Raw genomic sequence first — 19,124 nt, 5'->3', positions numbered from 1 at the left:
TACTTTACGTTTTCATAGACTTTAATAATTTCTTACGTTAACTTAATTGCAATCATACAAACGCTATAATCGTGTTACATGGAATTAACTCCCTTACAATTTTATTTAATGGAAAATATAATTATATTTTATTAACAAAGTTGATTATTTCTCTTAGCTTTCACATTCTTCATGAACCGGAAGATGTGTTTGCTCTAACTTCAAATAATTGTTCTTCAAGAATCAATAAATCTTTCTCTCTCTCTCTCTCTCTCTCTCTCTCTCTCTCTCTCTGTCTTAATGAACAAATAAATAATGAAAACACATACAAGAATCTCTTTTTATCTACAATATTATTGATAAACTTTGATTTATTATTAGTCTCAGATTATTTAAATATATTCATGGAAAATTTGGAAAATTATTATTAATAATTTTATATAAAATTAAAAACGCAATAAATTTGTTTACACTCAAAGATATATTAAAAAAATTGAAACTTTTAAATAAAAAATTGTAATTTTAATTTTTAATTTCTTTTTTATTTTTAATCTGAATTTTTTTAAAGGAAAAAAGTTTTTATTGAACGTCTGTCATTGATTTTTATTTAGTGCGAAAGTTGTCGCGACCGTATTTAACCTAATCTAATTGCAATCTCAGAAAATTCTGCCGATAATCACGTTACGACAAATTGGCCGGGCCGTCATTTCGTTTAAGAGCATTCATAGTCAAGACAGCGAATAAAGTTTTGCTTTATAGGTTTTCTTTTTTCGCGCGATTCCCATCTTTTTAATCTCTATTAAATTTTCTATTTCTTCGTTTGTCAATAGTCTCATCTGATTTTTCTATCGCTTGATTTTCTTACGTTCTTCCGACTCATTCTTGTTTACAATTAAATGCAAGAGAGATCAAATTTATCATCTCGGTCGATCGAACGTGTTTTGTCAATCTTTGTGATAATAATCTAAAATTGCAAGTACCGATTATAAATTTCTACATATTTCACAATTTATCCTTTTATTTATTTGCTTTTTTAGAATATTAACGTTATTATTAATTCATTAATATGTTATACATAATATATATATTAATATGTTATACGTATTATATATATATATATATATATATATATATATATATATATATTTAATAAATATTTTTGAATAGTAGTAGTTGTATACGCGTAAAAATTAATGTTTTAAATAATATATGTAGATATTGAAATAGAAAACTTGAAATACATGATAGAAAGGATTAATCCAAGCAAGTACGGATTTCAATCGTGTTAACGTCAAAGTTTTCCGCGATTTGTTACTCATGTACGTCTTTTTTTTTCGCTTTAATTTTACGAACACTCCCTCGTTAACGAGACTAAGTCCTTTTCTTACCCTATTCACTTTTTTCCAACTTAGAGTTCCCTCTTTAATGTATCTTTCTGCAAGTTTTCACAATATATCTCTCCTGCTCTCGTTACCGCCTGCTTCGGTGTGGAAGGTAGCGCAATAAATATCGCTATCCCCAGTATCTCTCGTATTTCTAAAGACACCAAAAGTATCTCTCGGAAAACTTTTACAGTAACAAGCGCGGCGAGTGAACTGATATTGTGTTGTTTTTTTACAAAGATCTTCCGGAATTTCTGAGTAATTACTAATTCTTAAACAGTTGTTATTTATTTAAATGAAAGATAATTAATTTTAGATTATTAATTATTAATATAATATTTTTAAATGTGAAAATTTTATTCACGGAATAAGAAAGAAAATCTTTTCTTTATATTAAAGATATTTTAGACGATATTTATATTTAATTCATATATACATCTTGTATGCATATAACTGATTATACATAGATAAGCATACACACGCCTGTGTGTGTGTGTGTGTGTATCCGCTCACGCTCTCGAGTTTTTTTGACAAAAATCGTTTAATCTTCAAACAGGTTCAAGAGAAAAAAATATTATAACAGTAGAACAGATCGAGCGGGGAAAGGGAGGGGAGGAGGGGGGGGGAGGGAAAGAATGAAAGTACTTAGTTAGATACTTGAAAGTATTCCAATCACGAGTACGCGGAAGTCCGACGAACATTTTACTCGTTGTTATGCTACAAGCTGATTTGTAGTTCACAGGAATCAGAAAAAGAAAGAAATCTGAGAAAGGGTGGAGGAATGTGGAAAGAGGGCGAAATGAAGAATAATGTTTTCTTTTAATTTTTTATCGTAACAAATTGAATGTTCCGTTGTGATACGTTGATATATTTGTACAGGGTGTTCAAAAACAACACCGATAAAATTTGAGCGAGATTGAAGATGATAATGGCAAATCCTAGTATGAAAGGGAAGTACTTACATTAAATGAACAAATAGATATCTTTGAAATTGTCGTATCTGAATACGCAATATGAAGAGAAGTTTGATATTCTTGCTCCATCTTGTTCTATCATATAACCGATTACCGTAACGTATGCATGCAACTAGTATATAATAATGTTTAATATATGAATCGTTCTCTCAAATCTCGAAAGTGATATTAGCCACAATTTTGAAATTCAAATTTGAATGTTAGGGAATCAATATATTGCTTTAGAATAAAATAAATTTGAATTAATTGAAGTAATTGAATATTGCATATAAACGTAATAATAAGATTTTAAAAAAAGCTTTTTAAGTAGTTATTTTATGATTATTATTATTATTTTTTTTTTTTTAATTAATCTTTATCATTTTTGAATGATATTATAATAATTATAAAATTAAAAGTGATTGCGTCATTAATTTTTTATGCTGTGTCAAATCATTTTATTTCATGTTATATAAACTTATGATTTAAATTAAAAAACTTAAAGTTTAGTTAAAAAACTTTGATGCAAAAGAATTAATAACACATCACTTAGAGGCACTTATTTTTCAAAGTTTGACTTATATCACTTTTTATATAATGAGCGATTATCTTATTGAAAAGAAAGAGGAAACGATGTTTTCCACTCTCTCTATTCGGTACAGCTACGTGTAATTCGCGCAAGCTATTGTACCTTTCCCGTCAGCCAGTTGGCGAGCTCGGTACAATACTTTCTTTATCAGACATTGTGATAAAAATGTTAACATCTAAACCTCTTGATTCGTATTTACGAATCGTGGCTGTACTGCATATGTGTGTCAAAGGAGAAATCTTGTCAAGATTTGCATATATTTATTATATTATGTTTTTTTTTTAATTTTATTAAATTTTTTTTCAAATTATTATCACTGACAGTTGCAATTAACCCTTTGAATGCTTATAATTAATGCGCGGAATAGACATTTTTACGATTTTTTCTTGAAAGATTTTTTACGCTTTAAATTTGAGATTTATTTTTGCAATTTTATACCAAGATTTCTCTGCGCACGTCCACTATTACAGGTACACGTACAAGCTTTGTCTTATTTAGAAAATATACATATATATATATATATATATATATATATATATATATATATATATGTATAAGACAGAAAAAAAACGCGTGTGCTGCCATGGATCCTTCCTTTTTCTCTTGCTGCCCGGAATGCCAAGGAGAAATGCTCCTGTGTTGTGTCTTTTCGCCCTTCTTTTTGGCTACCCGTTATGTAAACCCGCGCAGAATCTCGTTTACTAAAGGAATTGTCCTGCGGGAAATTCCTGGTAGGAAAGAGGCTTTTTCGTCGGCATTTTCATTCGCTTTTATGTTCGCAATTACTATCAATCTTTATGATACATATATTTATATGGTATAAATCTTTATAATGCGCGATGGATTATTTATTTTATAAACATGAAAGACATATTCAATTTTTGCTATGCAAACTTATACACGTGCGTTTTATTCTCTCAGCAATATTTCAAATAATAAAAAATTAACTTTAAAAAATTATAGAAAGATATTATTTAAACTTTATAGTTTATACCGCGATTTAATTTTATGATGATAAAAATTTGTATATTTTTTGGAGGAAAGGGGGATTGAATCCCATATAGCGTATATCCCTGATCAACCGTATTTTCTTAAAAATAAAAATCTTTTATTGAATTTAAAATCAATTTACTTACTGAGATGCATGTTTAAAAATTGGTACCTCAAGCATTTTTTTTTTTAATGATTTTGCACAAATACGTGTATTGATGCACTACATGGCGCGCTTTGAAAATTGCGATAAAAAATCACTATAATCTTCATCCGCTTGACTGTGACATCGATCGTGCCAGGTTTTGCGTACGAAATAGAGCTATCTACGAGCCATCGACGCGCGCGAGGATGTTAAACATCGAAAACACTAAAAATCGGTTGGTAGAGGCAGGTCGAGCGAGCGATCGCTCGTTTCGATTTATTCTGGCGCGAACGAATGAAACGCGCATACTCGTACGTTAAACGCTAAAAACACCGAAAATCGCCAGGCAGGTCGGCGACGAAATCGCGTCCGGGCGCTTCGATTTATCGAAGCGTAAATGAACGAAGCCAGCACTGTTCGCTCGCTCGTTCGACGAAATGCCGGTATATTCTCGCATACGAGAAATACACCCTCGCGGACAACGCAAAACCGATTAATTTCCAATTTCAGCAGGCGCGCATCGCCGATCGTGTTTGTGCTCCGCTCGATCGCCACTCTCGTTCTCCTCCGACCCGCTCTTTTTCCGCACTCGCAAACCCTGATTATTCTCAAAGTGAAATCTACTTGCAATTTTCGATCGGACAAAGCGTAGGCGAAACATATGCGCGTGAATATTAAACGAGACAGAAAATGAGATACAGAATACGATCAAATTAAATTAAATGTATTTCTTCATAATGAATCTTAGGTCGATATTTTATCAGTAGTCATATTTTTGAATAGAAGTCGGAAAGTAGGAGTTAAATTCTTTACAGTTAACCATTTTAATGTTTTTTCGCAAAATTATCAAAAGCGAATCATGTGACCAACGTTTCAAGCAAAAATTGTTATATTAAGTAATTTACATTGTTTCATTATTACATTCGATATTTTTATCATTTTTGTCATATCGCTACATAGTTGTAACAATAATTGCAAGAATAAGGAAAAATTATTATAAATAATTTGTGAACTTTATTTTTTATATACATATACGAATATGTCTTCGAAATCTTGAATGACAATATCAAGAGTATCACTTGATTTGAAAATTTTAATCGAACGTTTATAAGTGCCAAAGTAAACGCCCGTCTCGATAGTTTTCTCGTTTTAATCTTTCCGACATTTTTCATCCGGTCATCCCCGATTTTTGTTTTCTTTTTTTTTTATTTATCCGCTATACGCTATCATCAAGTTTCAACGCGGCGCATCCTATCGAAATGCGCGCCAGTCACGGAGAGGTTTCGCTAACACAAAGACATTCCTACGACGATTAAAGTCACTCGACTCAATCGCACTCTTTCTCGCCTACATGTCTGGCTTGAAACGGAAAACTCTTCGGCTTCCCTTTTCTGTTCGATAGGATAGGCGTCGCGCCGGCTCGCGTTACCGCATGAGATCGCGTTCTTTCGTCCGTTATATGTGAACTTGGCGATTAATTGGCTGGATTTTATTGATTAAGGAATCGGAAATTTAATCTGGAAAATCTTGAGAAAACATGCGTTCTCGCGACTTTTATATAATCGAGTAAATTAACAAATAAATTTCGCAACTATTGAATGTAAAATGAAATTTTTATTATAGGGCAATAAACATGCTGAAGAAATCTTTCCACAATTACTTACATATAAACTTTATTACAATTAAACGCGAACTTTATTGCTTGATCTGTGGTTTTCCAATAAAAAACTGCAATATCGCGAAATGCTTTTAAATACGCATTCTTTCGTCTTTTATAATTTATTTTAATTTCAGATAACGAGAACATAAGTTTCATAGACGAACAAAAATTTTTGTCAGTAAAAATTTACAGCTGTTTTTAGGTCGCGCGGATCTACGAATTTGTTCTTCTCTCGCAGAATCCGCGACGTGACGAAACTTTTCACTCGCAAGTTATGTCCGTCACGTAGTAACGATACGTTGTTTTAGGGGCGTTCTTAATGGCGACGTTTTGCGCCGCGTACAGTTTAGACCACGCGCGATGCACACGATTGCAGTTTACGACGCTTTCCCGCCGCCGGTGTGTTTCGTGGCCCGCTTATGGAACGACAAGTTTCTTACTGCTGGTGCACCAAGTACGCGAAGCGAGTAGCGTCCCGCAAGATGCACATAGATATACAATACGGCACAGTTTGTAAACACGCGCCTCGTTAAATCGCGAGGATTACCGACGACCCGCGGGGCTTTTAAGCTCCGCTTACGCATCCGAGCGCTTTTACTCGCGGATTATGCGCGCGATTAATCCATTAATCCATACCGTTGCCGTAAATACGAGCATTTATCCAGTTAGATTTGAAAATTTTGACCACGGTAAGAAGATTTTCAGGATAAACGGTTTATTAGTATTCGTAAAGATAACAGCATCAATTATCGACAAAAATAATAAAATTATCAAGTAAATTTTTTCTTGTTTACATTATTGTATAAACAGATATTTTTTCGCGTTAATATTGAATGCTTGGCTATGATGATAAAAAACAATCTAGCTTGAACAGAATTAATAAAAATAAAACTCTTTTAAACTCTATGACATGATGTTTGTATTTCTGTGATTTCTTATAAAAAAATATAGTATGTGAAAATTATATAAAAAATTGGATCTGTTTAGAACTTTACTCAAAGTTGCCGATTTTTATTAACGTAGTGACAAAAAATATTGCGATGAATCAACAAAGGGAATAATAATAACGTACTCTTGTCGAGTCGGTATTAACCGCGAATGCTGCGGGGAAAAGGGCTGAATCACTGAAATCGCTGAAATCATCATCGAATCGATGATTATAGCAAGGCTACACGAATATGTTTGAAAAAGAAAGGCAAAGGGAATGGGACGGGGAACCATGGAAGAAGAGAGTCTACCTTAATAATAAACGGCGTAACATCCGCGAAATGGCGATTTTTCGTGCTCGTTCGTAATTTATCCGTCTGAAATTACGTTTACCCTCGTTATATTCTGCCGTGCGAACCGGACGATGGGGATGAAATCGGACAGAGGGGGTGTATCAAGAAAAAAATCGATATATAACTATATATAACACACCGCATCAGATTCGTGAAATTAATAATTGTGTTACTTTACTTTGAGAGAATACTGCATCTAAGTTGATTCGATAATATAATACAGATAATTGAATTTTTAATACAAAAGTTAAAAATTGCGTGAGTAACAAAGATTTTTATATTATATTGATGAGCTTTTAATGCAAACATTGTTACTTAAAGAAGTAGTAAAAGAAATATAATAAAAGAAAGGTAGTAAAAGAATCTTAAGGAATTTTTGTTGTTGTAAACATTCTGAAATTTTTCGATATTATTTTAGAAAACAAAATTTTATTGAAAAAACTTTTTTTGATAGATTAAAAAAATATATAAAGGTATTTGTATTACATTAATTATTAGTATATGTATAGAAAAATCTCTTAATAAATATTCAAAACTGCCCCAGTTTCTCTATTATTACTATAAATATTTTCCTCAATTATTTTAATTATTTTATAATTCAACATTCCCTAGAAATAAAATTATCTCTGTGAAATTAAACATATATTTATTATAATTTTTGAAATTAGAATTGAATTACAATTTACAATAAAATTGGCATATATAGTTAAAGTATTAATAACTGAGACCTTGCTCACAATATCTTAATAATAATAATAATTTTCTATAACTTTCTAGATTATTATTTTGGTCAGATATATGATTGTCGGTTATTAAAATCATCGGCTTATTTCACTTTGGCACGTTTAAAGAAGCTCGATTGAAAGCAATTAATTAAACGAATATTGTTATCACGTGATCGAAACACGATTATGAGAAACGAATGTTATCACTTAGTATTGAGAACGATAGTTTGTTGACGAATTCTGCTGAACAAATAAAAGCGTCAATGCATTATAATTGGCTACACTGTAATTTCGGTTTTCGATGAGAGAAACGCCACTGATGTGACCACATTTCCATCGCGACATCGGCAACTATTATGCGAATCGTAATTATGAATAATTACAACGACATAATGCAGCATTGCCTGATGCATAACTAATAAACCGTGAGTATAATGTAGATATATTTATCACTGCGGCTTTAATCGCATTATTAATATTACATTTCGCTGTCAATCTTTTTCTTATCGTTGGCACAGATTCGCCGAGTCAAACGCGAACCGACCAAATAAACATTCTATTACAGAATTATTTTCACGCCAGTAAAACAACAACAAAAACAAACTATAGTTTGGTAATTACTAGTGACAGAATATTATCGTCTAATAAATCAATATTGTTACATAATTGTACATTGTACCTAATTTTGAACAAGAGTTGATTATATCGAAAGCGCGAACTTTGCATCTGTCGATACTTTACTTGAACTATGACAATACATCGACAGTACAATTTTTTTTTTTTACAGAACGATAAGAATTTCGTACACTCGCTGTTTCTGATTAATTCTTTGATAATTCCTCCGACGAAATCTGTCGTCGCGTCGCATCTGTAAATTTTCTGCTATCCAGGGATTTCGGAATTACGCCATGTTATATGACATGGCAGCCGCGTGACATTTTATCGAATTTCGAGTTAGCACACTTGGCATATGCAAAGCCTCACAAAAACTCAATCCCGGGATAACAAGCGGCAGATAATGCTCCGAAGACCGAAATATCATTAGAGCGAAAAAGAATTTTCCCGAAATATTCTCAGAACGAAAAGCAAAGTTCCAAAAGCAAGACTTATAAGGACATCGTTAATATTTATATTAATACTATTTATTTTTGCAAAAATAACAGTAACAGATTTGAATAATTTTTTGTACATTCTCAGAATGCTAATAAAAATTGTTTATTGCGTCTCTAAATTTTTTACTCTTTTTTAACATCTTGAACAATTTAATGAAATTTTATTTGCTATATATTATCTGTGTGTATCTTTAGATGGACGCGTGATGTCACACGTTGATTTGGTCGAGCGCGGCGAAAGACGCATCGTTTGTAGGCTAATTAATACGATTGTCCATTGTTAAATTCGAGACTCCCGCTTAATTACATATGACCCTTTGTTGACTGGCACGAAAATTGTGACGATTGACGGCTCGATAAACATGATGGACGTGACATAAACAGTTCGCGCCAATTTGACATATACTTCGCATACGCGAGATGATCTGTCTTTTAAATGTCATTCCTCGATGCTTCTTTCGATGTTTTCCTCAATGTTTTTTTCAATGCTTCTTGATAAAATGTGACATAATGTGTTTAGTAGCATAAAATTTGTTGAAAGAAAGTAGGTCAGGGAACACTTTATATTTTTGTATTTATTATATTAGCGTGAGACAAATTGTTTTTTGAGTGACTGTTTTTTAAACGCGTTATACAAATTTTTTGTCGTAGAATTTAGGCCGAAGAAAAATACTCGCGATCTTAACTGGAGGATACCTCTTCAATTGTTTCGAGATGAAATACTCTCTATTTCTATTGTATTTTGCGAGGAAAATTTCCGGAAGAGTCCCTCTTTGAAAATTCATCAACGATAAAATCCTTAACGCAATGAAGTCATGTCGAGTGTGCTCGACAATCCAACGAGGCGGAAAGTTTATTATTATAATACTGCGAACAAAATATTTTCAAGTAGTTGTAACGAGAGAACGCGGTGGCGAATTGCCGAGATTCTTCCGGAAGAAAATAATTTCGCGACCTAACGATGAGTGGACGAGCCGTTCTGCTTTCTGTCCTTTAAAGCGATATATATTTCCGCGTCTGTGAAAAAAATTTGCTTTCTCACGACGAGTTAAACTCGTCATAATTATTTTCTCAGTTGGCGCGAACAAACTTCAAACAAAAAAAAAAGAAAAAATTTAACAAAAAGCAAAATAAAAAGCTAAATAAACACAGATATCGATTTAAAAAAATCTACGTTATTCGTTTATTCATACATCGATAAAGCACACATAAACGATAAAATTTGCGAATTGGTTTTGATGCAACAAAATTGATTTTATAACGTATATTAATTTAATGGAATGAAGAAATCAAATCTCTCATTATTTCGATCATTATTTTGAAATGAAAATAGTCATTATAAATTAACACAAAATTATATAATTAATGATAATATCGATACAACAATTTGCTATCCTCGCGATGCAATCGCGAGTTGCACGATAATTAATCTATATTCAATTTGGAGGTATATTCTCTGCATGTGGTTAATCTTTGTATATATACCGTGGGATATATATTATGAGTCGACTGTAACTCGAGTCTGACACACTTCTAGACACTCTCGTGCATACACGTCGTGTCCTTTTGTCGGGATGTGGGACTAGAGTCCTCGCCTATTTTACCTTGAGCTCTTAACTTGTGCTTATATCTGAAACTGTTTCGAACGTGTCATTACTAACCCATTGTTCTATTGTCACACGTTAACACGCATACGAGACAATCGTAATATAACGGATCAAACAAAGCTCGGCAAACGAGTTTTCGTTCCAAAATTGCAGTGAGACTAACAAATCGCTTTTATTCCTCCAAGAAAAATTCCTAAAGCATTCGCGGATTACTCTAAGGAGAATAGAGTTTATTTAATGTAACAATCAATTGCAAAGTGTAAATATTATAAGGAATATTGAACAAATGAATTAAGTTTTCAAATTTGGTAAAATTAATATTATGTGATGGTGAAATTAAATATATATTTTACGGATATATTTTATAAAAGTGATAAAGATTTCCTACTTTAATTGTCATGGACATTTTTTAAAATTTTGTATATTATTAAATTTGTGATGCGAAAATTACGACTTAAAACTTAAATTATTAAATAAAATATAAAATATACTGAACGAGAGATTCGAATTATGCAACTTACTTATGCAATGCCAGTGACGAGATCGAGATATCAAGATGCGCGAGAATCGTGCTCATCTGATTCTCAGTGATTCATTGGTGATTCCGCGAAGAATTTGGAAATTGCTATAAAGTCGTTCCGCTAGGTGACATTTTCGCACACGTGACGATTGCAGGTGCAATCATCGTAATTCCTGCTCGGTGGATGTGCGCAGCGACGTTTTCGAGGAAGATCCTTGTCCTGGGACCCGAAAATACATCGAGGCTCACTTCCAGTGTTTAGGTTGGTTTACATTTTTTTTTTATTTTGACATTTTCGCGATCGCGGATTTACGCGAGAAACCTCAAGGGATTCGTCTCTCGTTCACGATGCTGCAGAAAGCTTCATAATTTTGGATTTCGAGGAGCGAAGGACATTTTTTCCTCTTATAAATTGATCGTTAGTGGTAGGATAGGATGCGGTTTTGAAACCTTTTTTGTTACCTTCCCTCTTTCTCCATTTTATTCTTGTTATTTTATAATTTTACTTAGCGTTTGAAAAAACTATCTTATTTTATTTTGGTTTCTTAATTAATTTGATTTTTTTGTTATTTTATAATTTTATGTAATTTATCTACTTTTTATATTATACATAACAATTCTTTAGTAATTGAGAATCATCAGTTACTAAATATCAAATATTTTAAAGGAATATATTCTTCTGATCGAATGAAAGACATAAAATTCCACAAACACAACTGCATATTTTTAAATTTCAATTAAAAATCTCAAAGCTATATCAATAAAAATTTGATCAATTTTTATTAATCAAAAATTTATTAAAAATATATTAAATTACTATTAATACTCTCTGTAAACAACGCGAATGGAATGGATAAATTTCGACGAAAAAGTCTCTTCCTGAGAGCATTGCTCTCATTTCCCACTTGCATCGAAGAAATGAAAGAAGCAAGATCCATGGCGGTACACGTGGTAAGGGTGTACCACGGTCATTTTGTTAAACGCGAGTCGAATCCCCGTCCAGGTGCAACGACCAGCAGAACTGCAGCATCGTTGCGTCCACGCTGCAATTCGGCGATCCTTGTCCGAATACACACAAATATCTCGAAGCGCACTATCGGTGCGTGTCTGGTAAGTAAAACTCTTCCACTTTTACATTAGCTTTTATCCTCTTGACTATATGAAAATTATTTGACTTTACGGAAAATTTTATAAAGATTACTATTCTAGAGAGATTATTTCAAAAAGAATGATAAAGAGAAAGAAAGAAATATAATAGAAAAAATTATTTTTTCTTTTTTTTTTTTTTGGATAAAAATAATTTAAAATTAATTTTGAGAATATATTTTGAATATATTTTATTTTTTTTTAATCTACTTTTTATAACTATTATCATTTATTTTCTCGTGTCTCTAGATTTTAGAATTAAATATGATTAATGATATTGATGTTGATTTAATTGATATAAGAAATTGCCTTTTTTTAAATGTTAATAAGGTATTGTTTTAAGATATCGATATTTTTCAATGACGAAGTTTTAATGAAAGAGATAAAATCAACTCCTCTTCTCTCTTTGACATATACAAACGTATATGCTTATTTTAGCTTTTAGACGCGGCGAATATCAGGTGATCCTGATATTTTATCACACTCCTTCGATCAATAAAGATAATCTCTGTAGATAGTATGGCAAAACGCGAACCATCCCATTTTAAAATTAATATATTATCACTATTTTAGATTAAAGATTTTCTTCTCTGCGACTAGATATAATGGTGATATTGAACCGTATAATCTAATTTTGCTCTGTCTCTCTCTATCTCTATTCTTTGACCCTTCAAGTTCTCTATTTGCAAATGCTTCTTGGATAGGCGATTCATGTGACATGATAGCCCATGGAGATTTTTTAATTTACATTTAATTTATATTTATCACGTTTATTCAGTAATAACTCGATATCACATTTCTGAGGTAGGAATAGGCGGTAGATTTTCCATGTTTTTTATCTTTGATACTGGAGAAATAATGATAGATTTTTTTATAGAGATAAACTAACATCAATAAAAATATTCAGCAATATTAATATTACATATACTTAATAAAAATTTTTTTTAAATAATAATATTTTTTTTCAAAAAAAATAAAATATATTGTCAAAAAGTTATTAAAATTTTGTATTTACTATTTAAAAACCATTTTTTTTTTTTTGTATATATATTTTTGTTTTGTTAACATATTATTTTATCTCTCATCTTTTCAAAGAAATTTAATTTAGTTCGTAAAATTATTTTGATCAGTTAAGGGTATCAAATATTTTAATATAAAATTCCAATATTATTATATTTACCATATTCATATCTACTCTTTTCAAAAGGAGATTTACTCATGCTTTATCAAATGATTACGATTAACAAGAATCCGATATAAATCCGATACAGGGGATAAGCTCCTCCCAACAGCGAGCCAAGAAAAACAGAGAAGAGAGTATCTAGATATTTTCGTGTCGCGAATATTTCATTCCTTTCAGTTCCTATCGGGAATATACGCAAAGTATAGACAGTTCATTCAAACTCTATCAAATGATTAACCAGAATCCGATATAAATTCGACGAGGAAGATAAGCTCTCCATCGTATTAATCTGAAAGAGAGAAAGATGTGGAAAGAGAGAGAGAGAGAGAGAGAGAGAGAAGAGGGGCAAGTTTGATATTCCTGAGAGTCGAAGAACTTTCAAAAGCCTTAAATATCTCGCACCCCCCTGAAATCACTTTTCTTCTTAATTATACTCGGTCTCCTATTCCGATAAGCTCGTAGACGAGCTCTTTCGATTCTCCGTTTCTCTACGAAACTAATTTCTTCGCACCGTTTACCGATCTTTTCATCCTCATTAAAATCGATCTCGACGAAACACATTTGCAGCAGCTACCACTACGACAACGTCTCGACCGAGTCCACCGTGGTTCATAACTTCGCAGCCGAGTGTCTGGAGTACCGCTAAGCCGACCGTCAGGCCTCCCTCGAAGATTACGGTACGGTTACCGGCGGCACAACAGCCGCCACAGCAGCCGCCGGCGCCGTCCACCCCGTCGATGCCGATAACAACGCCGGCGAGGTTGGTGTGCTATATAAACATGCGCAATTTGATAAGCTAGAAGCCGAAAAATTTGGACTTTAATTTAGAATCATATTTACGTATATTATTATTATCGTATGTCATATATCTCACGTATATACTTAATACAGTGAATGAAAAAATAAGTTTATCCTGCGCGCTATTTTGTGTATCGGTCTTTAATTTCATTCAATCGCTCGTCGCACTCATTGGGAACAAATACTTCTTTTATGTCGTTAATTTGTATTAAGCGCAATTTGTACGATTGTCATAAAGTTTGATGTATACGAGGCTAAAGAACTTCTCCTCTCTTTTGAAAATGAAGGGCTTCTTTCATTTTCAGCCCTACATCAACAAGATCCTCCGTCGACATCGAGATCGATGAGGAGGGCCAAGACTTAATACCTCCTGCAAACGGTCCTTCGGCAAATGGTCCGGCAATGACGCCGATTATACCTGAAACTACTCAAGCTACGACGACGTCCACCTTCGCTCCCTGGAGAACCAGTCGTAGGACCACCGGTGAGTCTCTCTCATTCTTGGAAAATATCATATAAGCGTCATTTCAAACAATAGACATAATATTGAATACCTTTCTTACAAATTTTTTGAAAAAGAAAAAGAATATAAAAATATAAAATGTGTTGTATGTGCGTTACATGTATGCATGTCCAAATCGTGGAATATGACATTAATTGTTTACGTTTTAATATACTCATTTGTATGCATAACAAACTTTAACTACAAATATTTTAAAAATAGAATTTTTGTTAAGAAACAAATATCTAATTTATAATTTTGTTATATTTTATAACAAGATTTTGCTTTCTGCTATATAATATAAGATTTTTGGGAGTTTTTTTTCTTTAGATTGCCAATTAATTATATTCAATAATTTTGTACGATAACTGTAGCAATATCTTTATACAAGTTATAACCGACATCCCGGTTATGGATCCACGAATCTATGAATTGACTTTGGGGATAAGCCGCTCATATCAGATATGCTGTAAGCATGATAAATGACCGAGAGTATATAGTCATAACAGCTGATGTAGTCATAACAGTATCTAGAGATGGACCGCTATTATCGACTTTATATTTTCTTTACATTTCATTTTTATCACTCTCTACAATATATGAATACATTTCTGTTGTCTATAAATTGTCGCTTCTAAACGGCGCGTTTCTGCTCGCAATCGCGACGAAGCATTAAGATCCCCCGGGGAGAACCGAAATTTCATTTCCGAGCGTCGTTGCGCACGGAGTTGCATCCCTGAAGGATTCCGTGACGCCGATATCGCATTAACGCCGTGCCGTTAACTATCGGCCGTTATAATCCGAGATATAGCCATTTAAGACGACGAAACTGACCGAAACGGTAATCGTTGTTGTTGCAGTACCAAGCACGCTGTATCCGGAGTCCAGCTCGAACGGTCAGTGGTACGATTACGGTAGACAGGTGTGTCCCCCGGTGATAGCCAGGAACTTGTCCTGGAACACGACCAGGGCCGGCGACGTGGCCGTGCAGAGCTGTCCCGGCGGTGCCAACGGTCTAGCCAGATGGCGATGTCTCGCCCGCGGAGACTCTGCCTTTTGGCACCGAGATACTCCAGACTTGAGCGAGTGCCGATCCGTCTGGCTGACCACGCTAGAGAATCGCGTGACGGACGGCGACGTGATCCTCGGCATCAGCAGAGAGCTTTCTCAGGTGACCAACAACAGCCGTGGTTTGTACGGCGGCGACATGATGATCACCACCAAGATCATCAAAAATATGGCCGAGAAGATGGCGCTGGACATAAAGACTTACCAGGATCCGAATCAGAGAGAGGTCAGCGTCACGGAGCTGCTCCAAGGCGTAGTGAGGACCGGCAGCAATCTACTCGACAAGGCGCAAATGGCGTCCTGGAAAGATCTCAGTCATCAAGAGCAGATGAGGGTCGCCACGTCGCTGCTGATCGGTCTCGAGGAGAACGCCTTTTTATTGGCCGATACGCTCATGCACGAGAAGACCATCATACACGAGGGCAAAAACATACGTGAGTACTGCTAATGATGATTGGTAATTGCTGCAGTAATTTACAAAATATGCGTTTATTGTATCCTTCCATGCCAGATAAGGAAAAAGGATTTTAAGAACCTCAATATTTTCTTTATTAAGTTATTATTTTTCTTTACTTATAGCCTATCTTATTATTCAACTACTCTGTTCTTAGATAATTATAGAATATAATTTTAAAATCACGTTTTTATCTGTCATGTTAATCGGATCGCGATTTGATTTTAAATCTAAGGAAAAAATATTTTTTATTCAAGCTTTTTATTAAAGCATCTTACCATACAATACATAAATTCAAAATATAAAAGAAAAAATTATATATATTATCTAGAAAACATATTTTAAGGCTATAAATTTATACTTATTTATGTGATTTTTGAGAATTTATTATTATATTATTTAACTTGATGAATGTGATTTAACTTTAATAACAATTTCGACTTATATATTTTTTGCCAGACAACCTAGAATTTACGTAATTGTGTAATTTATCCTGAAGTAAAATTATCATGTATATATCTCTCCGGAGTAGCCATTTCCGTTTCATCATTTTGAGAGTGACGAACGCACGTTCCATATGCCTTCGGCGTTCGTCGCGAGCAATCGAATGATTTATATCGTTCGTGTATCTAACACCCGGTAATCTCCGATATAGATAAAATACAGATCTGAATCCATCGTAATTCTCTGGTACCCGTCTGGATTACGTTGTAATCCGGCGAGTATGGGGCGGGCACGCGTTATTATTATTATTATAAAATAGCGGTAGAATTATGAGCGACTTGATTTACTTCCCGGAAGTGCGTCGCTGCTTGATTGAGCCGTAGTATATACGTGCAACATAGCGTCATCAGATGCACGCTTGATAAACTGCATAACGCGGCGAAGGACAAAAAGTGTCAGAGGAAGAAAGGGGAAAGATGATGAGCGACAGCCGGTCGGATGCTATGTAACGTCCTCTCTTCGAGAAGAAAAATCGAAATCGCATTAAGTCTTTCTTTCTGACAGCGCTACTGATTGATACCGCAATCATTCCTTAATCGTTTATTTTGCGACAAAGTACAGTATTAGAACTATCGAACTTTTTTTTTGACAATTAAATTTCTTGACGAATTTCATGCAATTAAAAAATTTTTGATAAAAATATTTTAGTTATCTGCCCTTTTTAATTTTTCAATAAACCTTTTATTTGATCGCGTAAATAAAAATAGACAAAAAAATTAATTCATTCTGCTTTACGCGTTTTCAACTTATAACACACGTATCTTTGTAGTATTAATTAATGTTGTATTAATAAATATTTTAAAATTATATTTAAAAATATATTATAATTATATAAACATAAAATTTTCTCTTGTATAAAATATCGTGAAAGGCTTTGATCTTTATTAGCAAGTTTGTTTTAATTAATTAATTTATTATAATATTTATTTCTAAAAAAAATTTTAATTTTTATTTGAAATGAATATTTAATGTACTAGTTTGAAAGCTGCTGTATTATCGTAATTTAATTCGCGTCTTCCGCGAATTTACGGCTAGAATTCTCATGGAGCGCATTAACCGCGCCGAGGGAGTGAAACACCTACTCGCTTAATTAACCGCGTGCGTCTCTTCACTACAGTGATGGAAGTTCGCGTACTGGACGCGCGCAACATTGACAACGAGCTAGAAGTTTTCCCCAGCGAGGCCGTCCAGCAAAAGTGGACCGTCTCGAACGATCACGTGGAACTTACCAGGGGCGCTTTGGTGGATAGCAACGAGGGCGGCGTCGTGCGGCTGGTCTTCATGGCATTTGACAGACTCGAGGAGATACTGCAGCCGCAAGCCGAGCCGCCGTCCGTCGTCATGAACGACGATCCCCAGCCTGTGTCGCGGAGGAACACCACTCGTATTCTCAACAGCAAAGTTATCTCGGCATCCTTGGGAAAAGGCCGGCACATACAGCTCTCGGAACCCGTCCGAGTCTATTTCAGGCATCTGGTGGTCGAGAATGTCACCAACCCCACTTGCGTCTTCTGGGATTACATCTTGAGGTAATTTCGCCTTCATCCGATCCTATTTCCACTTTACGCAATACTAGGAATATCGGGAAGAAAGAGTTTTTCTTTTCATGTTTTCATTGCGTCATATACAACGATCGCGACACATCGTTGAACATTTATTTGTATTTATTTATTTTTTTAATTTGAAGCTCTTGATTAAGAAATTCGATTTTATACAAAAATTTAATAAGAAAAATTATTTAAAATTGATTGAAAAGATTTTTAAATAAATTCTTTATTTCGAGAATCTAAATATTAATTTTCTGCATCGAATAATTCTTTTAAGTCTTTAATAAGAAAATCTCAATTTTAATATACATAGTTTGAAAAATATATAATTTATGCGCGGATGGATTTTAATGCATTCTGTATATTGGATGGAAAATGATCAACAAGGCGAACAATGTGAATATCTCCTCTACACGCGATACCTTATTTCACATAGTGCGTGGTCGGACGAGGGATGCCAGATACAAAAGACCAACGACACTCACACCGTGTGCGAATGCAATCACCTGACGAACTTTGCCGTGCTGATGGACGTGCATGCCATCAGACTGGACATCGCTCATCAAGTCGCTCTGCAAATCATCACGTATATAGGCTGCATCATTTCCGTCGTCTGTCTCATTCTGGCCATTCTCACATTTCAATTATTTCGCGGACTGAAGGTAATATACATGACTGCGATATATATATATTGATCGGCGTTCAATTGCAGCGAAATGAAATTTTTTTCCTCACTCTCGAATTTTGTTACAGTCGGATAGAACGACGATTCACAAGAATCTCTGCATGTGCCTGCTGATAGCAGAGATACTCTTTGTTTGTGGGATCAGTCAAACGGGTCAGAGGGTTGTCTGCGGCATCGTGGCCGGCTTACTGCACTTTTTCTTCTTGTGCGCGTTTGCTTGGATGTTCCTCGAAGGTTAATTTATTCAGTCGTCTTATTCGCAATTTGTAGTATATTCTGTTCTACCGTCATTTAT

At 33.9% G+C, this 19,124-nt stretch overlaps 1 protein-coding gene across 3 annotated transcripts in view; it reads left to right on the top strand.

Annotated features, from left to right (window-relative positions):
• The window catches only part of LOC126848404 (latrophilin Cirl-like), a 398,190-nt gene that overhangs the window by 363,351 nt on the left and 15,715 nt on the right, over window positions 1-19,124 (top strand). For all 3 annotated transcript variants that reach the window (XM_050589334.1, XM_050589423.1, XM_050589511.1), the window contains 7 exons: window positions 11,946-12,052; window positions 13,839-14,031; window positions 14,375-14,553; window positions 15,432-16,073; window positions 17,715-18,126; window positions 18,581-18,806; window positions 18,898-19,063. In XM_050589334.1, coding sequence (XP_050445291.1) covers window positions 11,946-12,052; window positions 13,839-14,031; window positions 14,375-14,553; window positions 15,432-16,073; window positions 17,715-18,126; window positions 18,581-18,806; window positions 18,898-19,063 — 1,925 coding nt within the window. The remainder of the gene's footprint in view (window positions 1-11,945; window positions 12,053-13,838; window positions 14,032-14,374; window positions 14,554-15,431; window positions 16,074-17,714; window positions 18,127-18,580; window positions 18,807-18,897; window positions 19,064-19,124) is intronic.

Source organism: Cataglyphis hispanica, chromosome 1 (assembly GCF_021464435.1).
Source record: "Cataglyphis hispanica isolate Lineage 1 chromosome 1, ULB_Chis1_1.0, whole genome shotgun sequence".
Taxonomy (NCBI): Eukaryota; Metazoa; Arthropoda; class Insecta; order Hymenoptera; family Formicidae; genus Cataglyphis; species Cataglyphis hispanica.
The sequence above is the reverse complement of the archived record's forward strand: the minus strand, read 5'-3'. Positions and strand labels throughout refer to the sequence as shown.